The 16,960-nt window shown below is 39.3% G+C and overlaps 1 protein-coding gene across 1 annotated transcript in view; it reads left to right on the plus strand.

Annotated features, from left to right (window-relative positions):
• Window positions 1-4,726, plus strand: part of DHCR7 (7-dehydrocholesterol reductase) — a 5,796-nt gene extending 1,070 nt beyond the window's left edge. The window contains 6 exon segments of the mRNA XM_009886252.1: window positions 1-187; window positions 906-996; window positions 1,665-1,878; window positions 2,338-2,542; window positions 3,467-3,598; window positions 4,183-4,726. The exon segment at window positions 1-187 is cut by the window's left edge and continues 8 nt beyond it. Coding sequence (XP_009884554.1) covers window positions 1-187; window positions 906-996; window positions 1,665-1,878; window positions 2,338-2,542; window positions 3,467-3,598; window positions 4,183-4,647 — 1,294 coding nt within the window. The 3' untranslated portion in view covers window positions 4,648-4,726.
• Window positions 4,727-16,960: the final 12,234 nt, after the last annotated feature.

Below are 16,960 nucleotides of genomic sequence, written 5' to 3' on the forward strand. Positions count from 1 at the left end.
CCTGCTGATGTTTGCACCACTTATCGTATATTACTTCATAATGTCCTGCGACCAGTACCAGTGCTCTCTGATTGACCCACTCATTGACTTACTCACGGGGAATAAACATCTGTCTGACATCTGGAACAAGACTCCTATGCTGACCTATAGGGCTGCTGGCATCTATACCCTTTGGGTTGCTTTCCAGGTATGTTATTGAGTTATCGTCTACATGTAGTAGCTGGCTTTTAAAACAGCCATTCAATTAATCCTTTTACACAAAGGATAATGGAATGTTGCACCGGCATTTACTCTTCGGTGTTTCTTACTTTCCATAGCTTTTTGGAATCCCAACAAGGTTTATGCACTTGAAAAATAAGTACGTAGGGAATATACACGAATATTCCCTGTGTTACATATGTCTTGGTGTGGTTTTACAGAAAAATCAACTATATAAGAACAATACCCATTTGTTTTAAATTAATACACAATAAATATATCATAAACTAACACTGCAGAAGGGCTTATATTTTCTGTAGACAATAAAAGAACATTGATGTATGAAATAAAACTTAATTTTTTAAAATATCTTCAAATTTACCAAACTACTACATGATTTTTTTCCAAAATGGAAAAAAATTACATATAACACAGATCAAGTTCAAAATAAAAGCATAAGGACCTGAATCTAGTTACCAAGTGTCCTGCCTCCCCACCAAAAAAGGATGATAACCATGTATGAAGTACATCTTTAGAATTGTTTAATAGCTTGAGCACATTACTACTGTAAAATCACAACAGCTAAATCTTGCCATATTTGCTTATGCAATACTTAATTGAAACTGCTGTGTGCTACATTTAGTGTGCGTATGAAAGGGGTAGTGGGTTTGGGGTTTTTTGCTATTAATACATTCTCTTTCTTCTAGGTGGGTTTGTATGTGTTCATTCCTGACTTCTGCCATAAATTTCTCCCTGGATATGTAGGAGGTATACAAGAAGGTGCTGTCACCCCTGCTGGTAAGGTCTTCCTTAGACTATATGCACACCATAAAATCTCTTAAAATGATAGTATTTCTGTACTTAACCATTTTTAATAACCCATATGTATCTGGAGGAAATGTGGGCATAAATGCTTTCACCTTCCTCATATGTGTACTTCAAACAAAAATAAAAGCAATCTACATAATCTTTTAGAATAAATGATAGAATTTTTATCTCTAACTGTTAGTAAAACTAGTGATATGGCAGGCACCACACTGGTAATGGAAAAATACAGATTGATAATTTTGGCACTTAAAATCAGCAGTGGACTATTGCTAGTGTTTGACAATGCAGTTGCACTTGTTGAAGCGAAGTTAACCCACAAGACTAACAAAATATGTGATGTGAACTAAGTGTAAGAAAGGATAACTTGTTACTTTAGTCAATTTTAGGGGAGATTCTGAATTCACTGTTTAGAGAAGCGAGAGTGAAGAGAAAAACTCAGCCTAACAAAGGCTGATGCTTACAGCAGAGTCTGAACCTTTCAGAAAAGTGCCACAAAATATTTAAGTTGGAGAGTGAGAAGAATGAGGTCATTTCATGAGCACTTGATTGAGCTTCTGTATATTGTATACATACCCATATTAATAAAAAGCTGTACTAATGCAATATCACTAACAGTCAATTTTTTCTTCATGTTTTAGGTGTAGTGAATAAGTATGAAATCAATGGACTTCAGGCTTGGATCATTACCCACGTGCTTTGGTTTGCAAATGCGTATTACTTCCACTGTTTCTCACCTACCATAATTTTTGACAACTGGATTCCTCTCCTGTGGTGTGCCAATATCCTGGGATATGCAGTTTCCACGTTTGCAATGATTAAAGGCTACTTTTTCCCTACCAATGCAGAAGACTGGTATGTGATTTTTAATAATGAGACAATACTAGGAAATCGGACATATAAATTGAATGCTGAATATATTTTACTGGCACAGATAAATGGGGCAATGTATGACTGTGATTCTTTGCTTCATAAGCACCATCCTCTGTTTCGTGCTATATGCTATGTGACTGGCGGCCTCAGTGTCACAGATACATCCATCCTGTTTGTGACAAATAAGTAAGATTATAGTTACACTGTTGAAAAGTGTTACCAATTAAAACTAGGGTACCTCTAAAGCTAAAATTTATCTCCATTAATGTAATGCTTCGGTTGGATCAATTTGTGTTATCTTGCACAACACTATATGGTTTTGTGATTTTTATTATCACTACATCAAGTGCATTAGGAAATCATCTGAAATGTGTAGTCAGAATAGTAATGACCTATATTTGTGTATAACTGCATACATTTTTAATTTTTTATGCTTTCTAGCAAATTCACCGGCAACTTCTTTTACGACTACATGATGGGGATTGAATTTAACCCTCGAATAGGAAAGTGGTTTGATTTCAAGCTGTTCTTCAATGGACGCCCTGGTATTGTAGCCTGGACTCTAATTAACCTTTCTTATGCTGCTAAACAACAGGAGCTGTATGGTCAAGTAACCAATTCCATGATCCTTGTCAATGTCCTTCAGGTAAATTCAGAGGAGAAAAATAAGAAACCAATTTGGAAATAAACTAGTATTGAAGTAGAAAAAAACTCCTTGCATTGAAATTGAACTTCTACAATTTTTCCTGGCCTGAACAACCTCATTCGGTGATGATGCACTGGGAATTGCTTGTTTGGACATTTGTAGTCATTTCTTTGTGCCACTGTAAATACTCTACTGTATTCATTCAGAGTGCCACCAGTGGCACGGTCAAGTCTGCACCAGCAGATTTCAGTGTCAACTTAAATTAAGAAACACTTTTCTGAGCTTATGTTCTGGAAACAGGCATAGCCTGATCTTGAATCTAAAGAGAACAATGACATATTCCGTGGCTTTAGGTGGAGCAAGATTGGGCAGGGTTTTTTTTTCTGAGGGCAGCACTGCACCTGAATCTTTATTTTTACTTTGTATGTAAGATAGGGAGAACTACAGATGTCTCCTCACCTAAAAGGAGCCAGTGAGGTGCTGTGCTTTCTACTGAAGAGACCCCAAAGTAATAAGTACAGATAATAGTTTGGATTTATTCATTGATATGTGTAAATGGGAGCCTGCTTGATAGAAGCTCTATTCCCCTTCTGCATAACCATACAACTCTTTAAGCTGAAGAGAGGTCCGGGTGGTCAAATGCGAGTATGCTTCCTAAGTGTGTGTCCTTGCAGTGGCACACTTGCCTTATTTGTCTTTTGTTAATATCGCTTTGCATTACTTATTATTGCTTTATCTATCTAGATGGAGTATATTTGTGTGATACGGTCCTCTTAATACCCTATTTTTGAGGTGTTAACATAAAAACACAAGTTCGTTTTTGCAATCTTATCACAAGACGGCATAGGAAGATTAGGCTGGTGCTGTTAAACAGGATGGTTGGTGACAGTGCTCTGTTACTGATGTGAAACTGTGCTGTTTCAGGGTATTTATGTTTTGGACTTCTTCTGGAATGAAGCCTGGTATTTGAAAACCATTGATATCTGCCATGATCATTTTGGATGGTATTTGGGCTGGGGAGACTGTGTTTGGTTGCCTTACCTCTATACTTTGCAGGTAAAAATGTGGTACAATACATGCTTGGGCTAAAAGTAAAGAAACTTCGCAGAAACATTCTCCCTAGCAGCCTGATTTGTATCTTTAATTGTTTCTAGACAGTTTGAATGTTGAGTAATCATTACAGCAGCTTTACTGTCCCTGCATAGAATTGACATCTTTGCTTCTCCTCCCCTTCTTTTGTGCCCTCTTCTGTCACTGTCTATTGTGTCTGTATATTTTTCTAAATCCTTTCAGTCCCTTTTTGTACTATTGCATGTTGAAGGTTTTTTGGTGGGTGGTGATTTCTGGTGGTGGTGTTGTTGTTGTGGGGTTTTGTTTTTTTCCTTTTGTCCTGTTTTTTTTGCATCCTTGCAACTATCTCTCTTCTTGTTTCACTTAAGAAATGCAATTTTAGAGAGAGAAGACAAGAAAATGTAGGATGCAGAATTTTCTTAAAATTTTCCATGGTTGCACTGCTAGGGTGGATTTTCCAATTCTTTCAGCTTAGCTGTTCTGGGCCACTGTAGGTCAAGGAATCTAGTCTGGCATCCTGAGCGTACATTTAAAGTAAATCACTGATGATCTCTTTTTCTGTTCCCCAGGGTTTGTATTTGGTTTACCACCCTGTCCAGCTGGGCACAGCTAATGCCGTAGGGATCTTGTTGTTGGGCTTGATCGGCTATTACATCTTCAGAATGACCAACCACCAGAAGGACCTCTTCCGTCGCACGAATGGCAACTGCAAGATATGGGGGAAGAAACCAGAGTATATTGAGTGCTCCTACATGTCTGGGGATGGGACCAAGTACCACAGCAAACTGATGACCTCGGGATTCTGGGGGTGGGCGCGCCATTTTAACTACACGGGAGATTTGATGGGCTCCCTGGCCTATTGCCTGACTTGTGGGTTTGACCACATCTTGCCTTACTTCTACATTGTTTATATGACTATTCTGCTAACCCACCGTTGCATTCGGGACGAACACCGTTGTTTCAGTAAATACGGGAAGGACTGGAAGCGCTACACTGCTGCAGTGTCTTACCGGCTCGTACCAGGAATATTTTAAGACTAACACAGAATCCAGGGGAAAGAAAAGCAAAATTTTTTTTTGAGATAAAGCGGGGTTATCCACATGATTATACTAATGTTTTGTGAAGGACGCTCACGCTGTTCTGAAGGAGAAGAGCTGACTGGACAATAATCCTTGTTGTACTGAAGGAACACACAGGCAGACTGTGTTTAAAGTAAATTAAATAAGGCACTGAAATGGCCTGATTTTTTGGAAGACTCTTTTACCGGGAAGTATTCCCCCCGCCCCCCCCAAGTTAACTTTGAATTGAAGAAAAGTTGCGTGTATTGAGACTCCTGAAATCTCCCAAAGTTGGGAAGAGGCCTTACCCTTCAGAGTAGCAGGGTTCTGGAACCACTTTCCAGTGATAAAGGAGAGGAGGAAAACAGTTGTGTGATCTGTTTATGAAAGAAGTTGTATGATGTGGTGGTTTGTGACAGTCATAACCTACAGTCAGTAACTCCCCAAAGGAGGTTTTACTGCTTATGGCTTCTCAAGAGGTTAACCTGGGAAATATTAAATTGGGGAACCTGATCCCAAACTGGTGTGTGGGAGGATTGTTATAATCCAATAGAAATGTTTGTGAAAGCTGGTATAAATTGGTATAGCTCAAAAGTTACATTAGTTTACAGGGCCTGAGAATATGGTGCATGACCAACTGAGTATTATTTTGATACTGAAACCAAACTTCCTTTGTGAAGATACTGAGCATACATTGATTTTTTTAGTCTGTATCGAAAACTTCATTCTCTATAATTGGTTTAAGATCACGTTTGTAAAAATTTAAGAAATAAATTCTTGGTTTCAAGACAAGTAAAAAGCACTGCTAATTTTCTTTTTGGTTGTTTCTTTTCTTGTTACATAGTTATCTTTCAAAGTTACTGGATTCAAAAGGAGCTCTTCAAAGAGAGTAATTCCAAGAGCTGGTTCAAGAATACATAAAGGAAAAACAAATAGAAAGAAAGAGGGGCTGTGCATCTTGTAACAAACTTGTTAGTTATGTTCAAGCTAAAAGAGTCAATTTTTTGATTTCTACACATAAGTATACAGTCAGTTTTTACAGTAAGTAGGTAACTGTAAATCATTTTTTTGTAGGAGCTGCTGAATGCACTGATCTTCAGGGCAGATTTGAATAAGGTGTGTCAGTATGTGTTTTGATTTTTTTTGTTACAGTAATCCCTGAAAGGATTGTTTTAACAGGAGAAAAAGGGTCTCTCCAAACCTAGAAAACAAATGTATCTCGCAGCTCGGCTATGTTTCAGAGCTGGATGTACAAGCATGTATAGAGATGCCTTTTTGGAGAAAGTTCTTAAAAACCGAACTAGCACAGTACTATCTGTAGACCCCATAACTGGTTTATCGCTATTTTGCAGATAATAGTTTCAATACATTACAGTGTTGTTAATAACAGAGAAGGAATGATGGCCATAATAACAGCATGCTCAACAGATATATTGCTGTGGTAGAACATTTGAACTCTGCGCTTCTATGAATGAAGATAGCGGATAATACAAATACTGAAATGGGAGGTGGGGGGAAATCAATGCCAATTGCCTTTACTGAAAATATATAGCTCAATACTTTAACAGTTCACCAAGGGGTGATGCTTATAAAATGGTTGATCTGAGAGAAATCACTTCAGAGGAAGGGAAGATTGAGGTTTTGGCTTCTAGGACTGTTGGACCCCATCAGTCCCTGGCACTGCATTGCTTTAGGCTGCCACTGACGTTGTTGGAGTAATTGGATAGTTTCTTTTCTCAGCTTCCCTAAGGCCCCGTACTTGCATCCGTTTCTTATGTAGCCTTGGAAATTGTGCTGACAGTTTGGTGTTAATGCCAAGGCTATTTAAACATTGCAAGATAATCTGGACTGTAAATCATGGTAGCCTTGCATGGCACAGTATACTCCCTTCTTTTCGCTGATAAATCCTGGATGATTAGTAGAAGAAATTGCCCATTTAAGACCAATAAAAATATCAGCACTTCAAAAATAAAGCTGGGGAAATTTGAAGCAAAAGGGCAGTATTGTAAGTAACGAGAGCATTATGCATTCAAATACTTCTTTTAGCAATTTCTGTTACATCTAATATTGCTCAAAGGATTCTCTGTACTGTCTGACATTGGAGCAGGGAAGCACTTTTATCTGTTTCTTTGATGCAGACTGCTGCTCCTGCTGAGAATACCCTGCAGATAGCCTAGCTGCTGCAAGTGAGAACTCTTCATGGGCTAGGTAGTTAAACTCAGGGTAGGAAGCAATTAGTCGCAAGGTTTTTCAAGCAAGAGGCCATCACTGGGCTAAACTCACTTCCTATTTGGCAGAAGGATGACATATTCTCCTTCTTCAGGCTTGTCTGCTGCCCACACAGCTCTTTTTTGTTCCATCTGTGTGGCGTACAGACTGAGTAAGTATATACTGTATGTATAAAAGGACCTGCATCTGGCTGGAAAAAAAAGGGCTATTTCTATTTGGGGTTGTATTTCTTATAAAGAAATGATTTTTGGAGAGGCATGAAAAACATTTTTATTTGTTCTGTAAGCTTCATGCTAACATAAGCAATGTGTAAACAGTACTCTAAGCAGTGTCCAACTAATGTCGCCCTTTAAAACTAAATCATTTGAATGACTATCAACTTGTTTATCTTCAGACAGGGTGAGGCATGTGTCACATTTTGTTGTATGCATAGCAGTGGTGTTAAATTTGTTTCCTCCAGAATGCAAACTAAATAAATAAATCAATATATATTTTTCTTTGAAGGATTTGTGGGTTTGCGTATCAGATGAACTTTTGTCCTGATATTTCATATTTATTGATCCTATGCTGTCAATATCGCCTATCAAGTTTTGAGAGCATATGGCTCTGTAGTATGCTGGGAATTTCAAATATAGAATTGCCAATATTTGTAAAATGTTACTTATTTAACTTGGGTTATAACTAATGGGAAAATATAGCAAAAGCTTCTAGTCATTACGTGGAGCAGTAATGAACTAGTTTGGTTGGACTACTGTAGGAACAAAAGTAACAAATGCTTGTTTGAGCAGGGCACAGGAGGCTGAATGAGTTCCAGATTGCTAAAGATATACTCAAGGGGGAAAAAAAATCACAATTTTCTAGTGTATAACCATTATAGATTGTCAATATTTGATCTATAGATGGAGGGGAGACGGGACCTTCCAATACCTGGAGGGAGGGAGGGAGGATGCCTTCCCACATTGCAAACCCCTGTCACTAGATGGCATCGCGATACGATAGCATTTCTGAGATCGGGGCTCCACCTTTCAGCATAAGGACGATTAATCATTTATAGCTCTTGATGCAAAGCTACAGTTCAGCTTATTCCTATCCAGTCTGCAAGAACGCTGACACAATTCAATGGTGGACTATAGCATACCTAATGCATTTAGGCTTTAAACATATTCATAAATATGTACACTCTTTTTTTTTTTTTTAATATCTATATCTCTGAGCAACTCCGTGACTAGTTCAAAGAGCTCTGCTTAGGATATTACGAAATGTGACTGCTCAGTTCCAGTTTTAGACAATGTGAATGACGACAGAAGTACCTGCTGTTGCCGCATGGTGGCAGCCATAAAATATTTTCTGCCCTAAATTACGAGTCTAAGTTCTCATCGTGTGCTAACCTTAACCTAGAACTGCATTGTGTTATCTGGTTATTTTAAATAATGCACTATCTTCATTGAAGGTTAAAAGTGATGTGCAGTTGAAAATAAAACTGGAATAGTTTTTCTGCTTCGATTCATACAGGAAAAAAAAAAGACTGTGTATCAAATCAAAAGGGGAAAAAAGCTCTCTTTTTTATAATTTTAGATTACAGATATGGCTCCACCTTACAGCAACTGGACAGGTAATGAAACTACTTTTTTTTTTTTTAATATATCTTATATGTATTAATGGACAATTGAACAGTCATTTTAATCTCTGTGCTGGCTTTCTTTTTAATGCCTTACAGTTGTATGTCTCCTGAAACATGAAAAGCTTAAGATAGCAGCTGAATAAAACTTGTCAGTTGCGAATATAAAAATGTTCGGTACCCTTTTTAATTAGTGCTTGGGGAAATGTTTAAGGCAGGCACGGTGGCCAGAAAGAAGAGAGTGGTTCTGGTGTTTCTGCTTCTGTTACAGTGGAGCGAGATAACTGCTTTCAGTATAACTGAGCGCTCTTAAACTTCCCTTTTGAGTTATCAACCGTCAACTATAAATTCAAAGAGACTGACTACATGAAATTAATTCATGCTACTGCAATTACAATGAACGTAAAACTCTAGGATATAGTTTTGACATTGATATGAACTAAAATCCATGGCTGCTGAATTTAATCTTATGCCATGTGGTAACATTATTAATACAAATTTCTCTAGTATGAAAAGGGCTTCAACTCTCTCACTATTGAAATCCTAAAAGAATCGAATCAAAATAAGTTCTTCTTATATGACTCGTCTCAAGCTTTATACTTAGATTAGTTAATTTTTCTGTTAATAATCTCCCATAGGAAGGTGAGGTTTTAAGGATGATAAGTTGAAAATATTTACAGCCTGGTTATGTGAGTGAACTCATGTAATAAGTACATTTATTAAGCTTGAGTCTGTCCTTCTGTGACCTACAGGCAAACTTACTATGCCAGGACAGAAACAATCCAAGAGGACAACAAAATATGTTTGCACACTATGTAAGTACTGGCATACAGAATAACTAATTCGTATGACATGGTTATGATTTTCTTGATGTGATATGCTTCACACTGCAGTAGTACTTGCCCCAATTCAGTAGTGTCTATAACCATGTGTCCATGTTCATCTCTCTTCATCGAAAAAGAAAGCTTACTATCAATTTTAATGTACTTAGAATGAGGCCCTTAAAGAGGTGACCAAAGTACATACTAAGCAGTTTGTTAATTCAAGTCAGAATTTATCACACTATAACATGTAAAATTAACCACTAGTTTGAGAGAGAAACCTCTCTGCCAACAGAAAAAACGTACTGGTAGAGGGGAACACATTTGTTGACAATCTACAGTGGGTGGTGCTACAAGACTGATCACTTGCGAGGGAAAATGGGTTATCACTGCCAGAATTTCAGTTGTGCTGAAAAATGAATATATCTAGCAAATGGCTATCGTAAACTCCTCAAATATCTTGAAATGTGCCTGTTCTATTTTCTTAAGGTGGTAACAAGTGACCATCTCGGTGTCTGGAGAGTATGTTTTACTGTAGTGTTTGGCTTTCTAGCTTGTTGTGGTTACTGTTGAGGATCACTTAGTGATGGGTTTTCTCTGTAACGCTGCAGGTCCCGTATCAAAGAGCCCTTCCCCCCATAAGGCAAATATAAGTAAGGCTTTGATGCAGTCATTGAGGGTACCAGGCAGTCCTGAGCCCAGGTGTGGGAGGCAGCCATGGGGGCTAAGAAGCTGTTTGTAACTGTGCCATAATTAGGTGGAAAGAGAAAGAAAGAGAAAGGAAATGGATGCTTTAGCACTGAGGACAATTATCAGATGTTAAAATGTCGTTTCTTTCTGATATACTTAATTTCCTAATGTTTTCTTTCTAAAATTACATTATTGGTGCGATGCCTCCTCTTGTGATTTCCTGGAGTATGCTTACATTTGCTTATGAAAGAGTTTTCTAAGCATTTATCTGTACACAGTAGCCTGAAGGTTTTGTAGGTTTTAGTGTGTAAAATCCCAGCTGGCAAAAAAGACACCTCAGGGGTAGGAAGACACCAAAGCAGAGAAGGCAGACTTGAGTAACTCTTGCACGGTTGTAGCTGAAAGGTTCATGCTACCACAAACTGACTAGTGAAAATCTTGGCTCCTGTCAGTGAAGAAGGATATTCCTTCTTTGCTCATTTTCCCCCAGCCAAAAGAAGTGTCAGCTTTTGAATGTGTAACAAATGCTTGTCGCTACCTCCTCTGGAAGAGAAGCAAGCAGCAAAATGAATATGTGGAACACACCTCAGAAGAAGACTGCTTGTGGCAATTCAGCAAAATCAAGCATGAGCTTGGGAGCAAAATCAAGCGTGAGCATGGGATAAATTTTTTTTGATGATGTTAACGTTCAAAATATTGCAGCTGAAATGCACAATTTAATACAAATTACCAGAAGCACTGCATCGATGTTCTGCAATTCCCGGTTAAAACTCTGCCTTCCAGGTTGTATCATACATACCATTCATTCGTACCTCACATACCATGAAGATGGTACTTGGCTTGCTGTTTATTGCAGTGATTTCGCTGAGGTTTTAAGATATGACCAGGGAATCACAGAATGGTTAGGGATGGAAGGGACCTCTGGAGGTCATCTAGTCCAACCCCCCCGCCAGAGCAGGGTCACCTACAACAGTTTTTGGTTTTGTTTGTTTGTTTCTTTCTTCCAGACAGGGTTGCTTTTGTTTAGCATAGCTCTCTTTTAGTTGTTTAGCTGCGTCAGTGCTTCCAGCAGAGCTGGGTAGCCTGAGAGTCTGCATTTTAAAACATATATTTATTTCTGTCCCCTAAAGTTAAACTGCTGTGACAGAATAAATCCTGTCCTCAGTTATACTATGCAGTTCCTTATTTTAGCTTAGCAAAGTTTTTCTGACCAACAACAATGAACTACGTGTCTTCTACTGTTTAATATCATCTGTTGTGTCACTTCAGAGGAATTTCATGAGGCTGAATTGACTAATTGCTCCTGAACTGGTTTTATGGTTTTTTTGTAGCTAGTGAGGTAAATAAGGGGCTCACTGTGATGATGTGATAAAGTCCTACAATTTGAACACGAGCCACAGCTATCAGAAATGCAGACTATGCATCCGCTCTAACCGTTTCTCCTATTTTATTTAAATCCAATATGGTCAGCTACAAGGAAGGGGCTGCTCTGAAGTAAAACTTTCGCATTCTCAGGTAACTGTTCTGTCCCCATGCCAGCAGTTTTGTGTTTGAAAATAATAAAATAAAAAAAAAAAATCCAAACAAATCAAGTACCTCAAGGATCGTATTTCTAATGCTACTTAGAATATTGAGAATCTAAAAATGAAGAGGAACAAAGAAGTGTATTCCAGCATCTGTTCCAGTTGGGCCATTTGGCATCATGTGGACATGAGCCTTGTGGTTCTGCAATGATCCCAGTCTCTTTAGGCATCATTGTCTCTACTTATTATCCGAAGAGAGCATGGGAAAGAAATTGTTTTGTCCCACTGAGTTCTCTTGCTTTCTAGCTGAACACATTCACCAGATCAGGACTTCCCTAACCGTAAAAATACAGTTCTCCTAAATCATGGTTTTATTAGTTAAAGCACAGACAGCACGATTTGTGCTTAGCTTTGTTTATGAAGCACGGGGAAAGCTGTACGCACACGCCAGTAGTCTACACATCTAGTTATTCTTGAGTCCTGTATCTCTTCCTCACTTGTTGAGCACCGCTGAGTTTTTTAACTGCCTTGTAGACAACAGCTTAATCAAAATAGGTATTTTTGTTTGGTGCCCTTGTTTACATTAGATGAAGAGAGAGTTACATACTAAACGTTTTGACAATAAAACAACAGTATTTCAACTTCATACATAAGCATCTCCAAACTGTACTTTTTGTGGGGCTATGGCATTCTGGGTTTTTTTGTCTAAGTTTAGAAATCTTCCCTGAAGAGAAATCTGGCTCTGAATCATGCACAGGCAATCTGTATGTTCCCACGCAGCTGGCAGTTCTGTTTGACGAGTGGCAACGCAGAACCCTTGGCCAACGTTCATGGAGTTCTTTTTCCTCTGCGAACTCGTGACCCAGAGTACATCAGTTGTTGTCTCGTACCTCAGTGCCTCTGTACCACCTCTGCCTGTGACGGGCTATGCACAAATAATATAGAAAAGGAATTTGAATCATTCTGAGGATGCATGCAACGCATTTTATTCAAACTTCACAAGCACAGTCGATGGCTTTATTTTAGGGATGTAAATGGAGGTGGAATTGCAATGATCCTTCTGTTGGCAGGTCTGTGCTGTTATTCCCGTGGCTTCATAAAAACTCCTTGTCGAGAAGAATCGGAGAAAGATTTTTAGGAAAGCTACAATAAAGAAGTAGCTTCCAGAATTACACTGAATGCTCTCTGTGCCCTCTTTTTCTTCAAAAAACATACCCTTACGTGCAAAATCTTATTACTTGTACTGCTTCGTAAAACAGCATCAAAGGCAACAAGGGAAAATATAAAATGCATAATAAGATGTTTTGCCATAATAAAAAAGCATTATACTATTTAAATTGCAATTTTCACATAATTTGATCTGATTTAATGGCATTTTTTAATACTTGTTTCTTTGTCACTTACCCAGTGAAGTGAATGCAAAATGCTATTTGAAAGCTGCTAACCACCTAAGTGTCTCTTTACCGTTATTAATCAAAATGACACTAATCACGGGCACAGTCGCTTGTAAAAGGCTGTTTGGCTGAGAGACTGATTGTTTTAGGACATTTGAGGACAATGCTCTTAATCCAAGACACAGTCTCTTGAGGACTGTGAACAGTAGAAGTTGTTCTTACTCGTGCAAACACTTAAGTACTTTGAGCAAATTAACTCACCAAGTATAAATAAATGTGTTAACTGTGCAGCAGTATGCAGAAAAAAAAATATAAAATTGTTCAGTTCTGCCTCAATTTATTGTCCATTAATAGTTCAGCAAAGCCTGTGTCTAAGCTTAGTTTATCACTGTATGCTGTGAGATAATGGTGGCTGACTATTTAAAAAAAAATTTTTTTGCTCTAGATTTCAGCAATAGCGAATACGGCTTCTTTTGTAAAGCCAACTGTAGGTGTAGGGGAAGGAAAGCCTTAGTTTTTCCTATTTCTGGAAAGGTTGGGTTTGGGTTTTTTTTAGTATACAAAAAGATGCTAGAGGTGAGATCCACAGGTAACAAAGATTAAAAAAGACCAAGTTGAAAATTGCCGGCATACTACTGTAATTACTGTTACCAACTGTCATACAGTACCATATAATCAAGTGATTTAAGGTTTCTGAATAGTCTCAGATACTGCAGAAAATCTCTGTCAAACTAACTTCTATTTTAACAAATCCTAACTTCTCGCATGCCAAACCCTGAAACTGGAAAACACTAACTTTTTTTCTTCTTCTGTTCTATTTTTGCGTTTCTGCATTTTGGGGGATCCATTACATACCCAAGCAGCAAAATGCCCACCAAATCTTTTTGTGGTATATTAGAATTAACACAAGAGTGTTTCTTCCTAAACTTCTCCCATGATTTCTGCATTCAAATCATATAAAATATTTTGTGATATTGAACCAAATTAAAGCTCTCAATATTTTATCAACTAGAGCTGCTTTAATATCTATTTATGTAGCAGCTCTGCATATGTGGAAGGAAAATCTGTATTAACCTGTCAAATGGAATTTGATTTTTGCATTCATCCTGTGGCATGTTGATTGCCAGCCAAACTTACAGACTATCAGTAACCATGTTTATTCTTCCACAATAATGCTGGGAAAGCAAGAGGTAGTTTATTTGGAATAAAGCAATTTTTCCTAATGCACCGTGAGCAGTCTCCAGCAGCCATGTTCAGAGTTATTTCTTTCTGGACTCGTTCCAAATATTCTTGTGAAGGAAATCTTTTATATTTGTTTGCATCGGATTTCTGTTATTCACCCATTTTTCAGTAACCGTGGAGGACAAGCAGATGCCCACAATGTTTCCAACAGCTTCTGTAAGGTACTAGCTTTGACTGAAAAATGCATAGCATTTACAGTTTCAGCTGATTTAAACAACAACAAATATCAGTTGTTATTTCTTTGGTGATTTGAACATATTCCATGGCTGATAATTTTTAAAATCCTTTTTTTAACATCCTAAAATTAACATGAATTTAGAAATAAAAAAACTTTAAAATCATCAGGCCGTCTTCTCTCAGATAGTGGTAAAAACACTTATTTTTGTTCCTTTGGTCAACATGGGGCCCTAAACTATGCAATTTGGGATATTCCAGCCCTAAATGAGCAGCATGAATAGGAGGTGCTCAACTTGCACCTTTGCGGGATTGTGGAAGGAACCATTGGGCAGTGCAGGTGTGGGTGCGTGACCCACAAGAGTGAGCACAGCACCAGCCAGAGAACTTGATAAAAAAAGCTTGATGGGGAATAGCTTACCACATTCATTTAGCGCGCTCATGAACATCGGGATTCCTGGAACATGGATTTCTGAGCCTTCTTTTCAGTAGTTATTGTGGATTCCAATGTAGCTGTTTCCTTCCAGACAATAAATGAAGATGAGAGGGGGACTGGAACTGAAAAAAAGAAAAAAAAAAAAAAAAAGGAGGGTAGAAGGACGAAGCCTGTGGAACAGGAAGATCAGACAGTAAAAAGATCAGGAAAAGCAAATAGAAACCAAGTATGTAAGAGAAGTCCTCTGAGCAATGTTTACCTACCTCATAAACAGCTTACTAACATACTCAAAATGACTGAAAATCTCAGCTGAAGTTTATAAGTACAAGGCGCTATCAGTAGTCATAAAAGACCAAAGCAGCTTTCATGACTGTACAGCATTTTGATAGCCACTCTATCTGTAAGGTACCAGCATGCTTCACTTTACAGTATTCTGGTGACTTTCGTGAGTTCCTGCCACTGTTACTGTTTTCAGCGTCAGATGTGACAAGCCTAAGGGCTGTAGGATGGTGAAGAGTTTCTTTTTATTTCTCGCAACCAACCAAACAAAAAAAAGCATTTGGTTGTTTGGGGGTTTTGCTGAATTTACTGTTTTCTCACTGAGGCTTGCACGCCTCAGAGAACCTTTGGGAGCGAGCAAACTTACTAACAGGATATGAACTTTTCAAAGAATGTGATGAAGAACCATCCCTTCTCCAAGGCAGCAACACTGAGCTGAAAATACACAATGTGCCTGGCCAGGCTACCTCTTGCCAGACCAGAAACCCCTGTGCACAGCCCCCAAACCCATTTGGACCTCCATCCACTGATGCCGCATTGAGCAGGAGATTTTCCATGGCTGGAGGAGGGAGAGAAGGAAGGAACAAACAAGGGCATCTTCCAGCTGGTGCCAGCCCACAGTGCTAACCAACGAGCACTTTCCGTTCTCTTCAGATAGCTGGTAACGGCTTATTTGGGCTATTTGCTGTGTACTGTGGGGTTTTTTTTTTGACTGAAATGGTAGATATCGCTCTGGCAATTAATGAGTCTTGCTATATCTATACAAAAGAGAAAACACTTTTTCCCCTCGTTACATATAGTTGCAGGAAACTACATATAAAGACATGCCAAATGAAGGTTATTAAGTTTGCAACATCAAACCCTCGAGCATTAGAGGATGGATTTATGATTGCCTTAATAACTCTTACTCTGCCCCCGCTGTACGTGCTTTATGATGCAGCCTGCTCGCTCCTCTCCCACCCTGCTTTAATGGGCAGGCATAAATGAGGCATTGCTTTATTTTATTTTTTTTTGACATGTGCTGATGATTAGGGTAATTCCTTGGTAGCCTTTCATACTGTAATATTTGAGTACACCATTAGCAGGTGTCAACATGTTTACAAGGGCTGGAAACGCCTTCTCATGTTTTAATATTGACTTGTCAGCCTTTGAACTCTGCGCCAGTTTCAAGTGTCCTCTCGGCCCCTCCTGCAGCGTGGGTGGGACAGGTTATAACCCTGGTAAGTATGTAGTGGGCACAGCGTGGGGCGATGATCACCTTCAGCTGGTTCCCACAAGGCTGTTCCAGCAGAAGAGGCGCTGGACATAGTCCTCGACCGTGGAGGGGGGACCATGTGTGAATGACCACACGTCCACCGCAAGAGTTCTTCCATGGAGTCACCTGTGAAAAGGGGAAGTGGTGGAATCATAGAACTGTCTCAGTTGGAAAGGACCTTCAAGATCATCGAGTCCAACCATCAACCCAACACTGCCAAATCCACCACTAACCCACGTCCCTCAGCACCACGTCTGCCCATCTTTTAAATACCTCCAGGGACGGCGACTCCACCACATCCCTGGGGACAGGTGCCAGTGCTTGACAACCCTTTCTGTGAAGAATTTTTTTCCTAATATCCACTCTAAACCTCCCCTGGTGCAACTTGGGGCCATTTCCCCTTGTCCCATGACCTGTTACTGGGGAGAAGAGACCGACCCCCCCCTCCCCACACCCTCCTTCAGGCAGTCGCGGACGGCTGTAGTCTGAGGCAGAACCGAAGAGAACCCGAAGCCGCGGACCTGAGGCCCTGCAGCGGCCGGGGGAGCTCAGGGACGACACCCCCCACGGCACACCCCCGGTACGGCGGCTGCTGCACCCCGGGGCCCGGCGGGCGGTCCCCCCCCCT

Source organism: Charadrius vociferus, unplaced genomic scaffold (assembly GCF_000708025.1).
Source record: "Charadrius vociferus isolate BGI_N301 unplaced genomic scaffold, ASM70802v2 scaffold115, whole genome shotgun sequence".
Taxonomy (NCBI): domain Eukaryota; kingdom Metazoa; phylum Chordata; class Aves; order Charadriiformes; family Charadriidae; genus Charadrius; species Charadrius vociferus.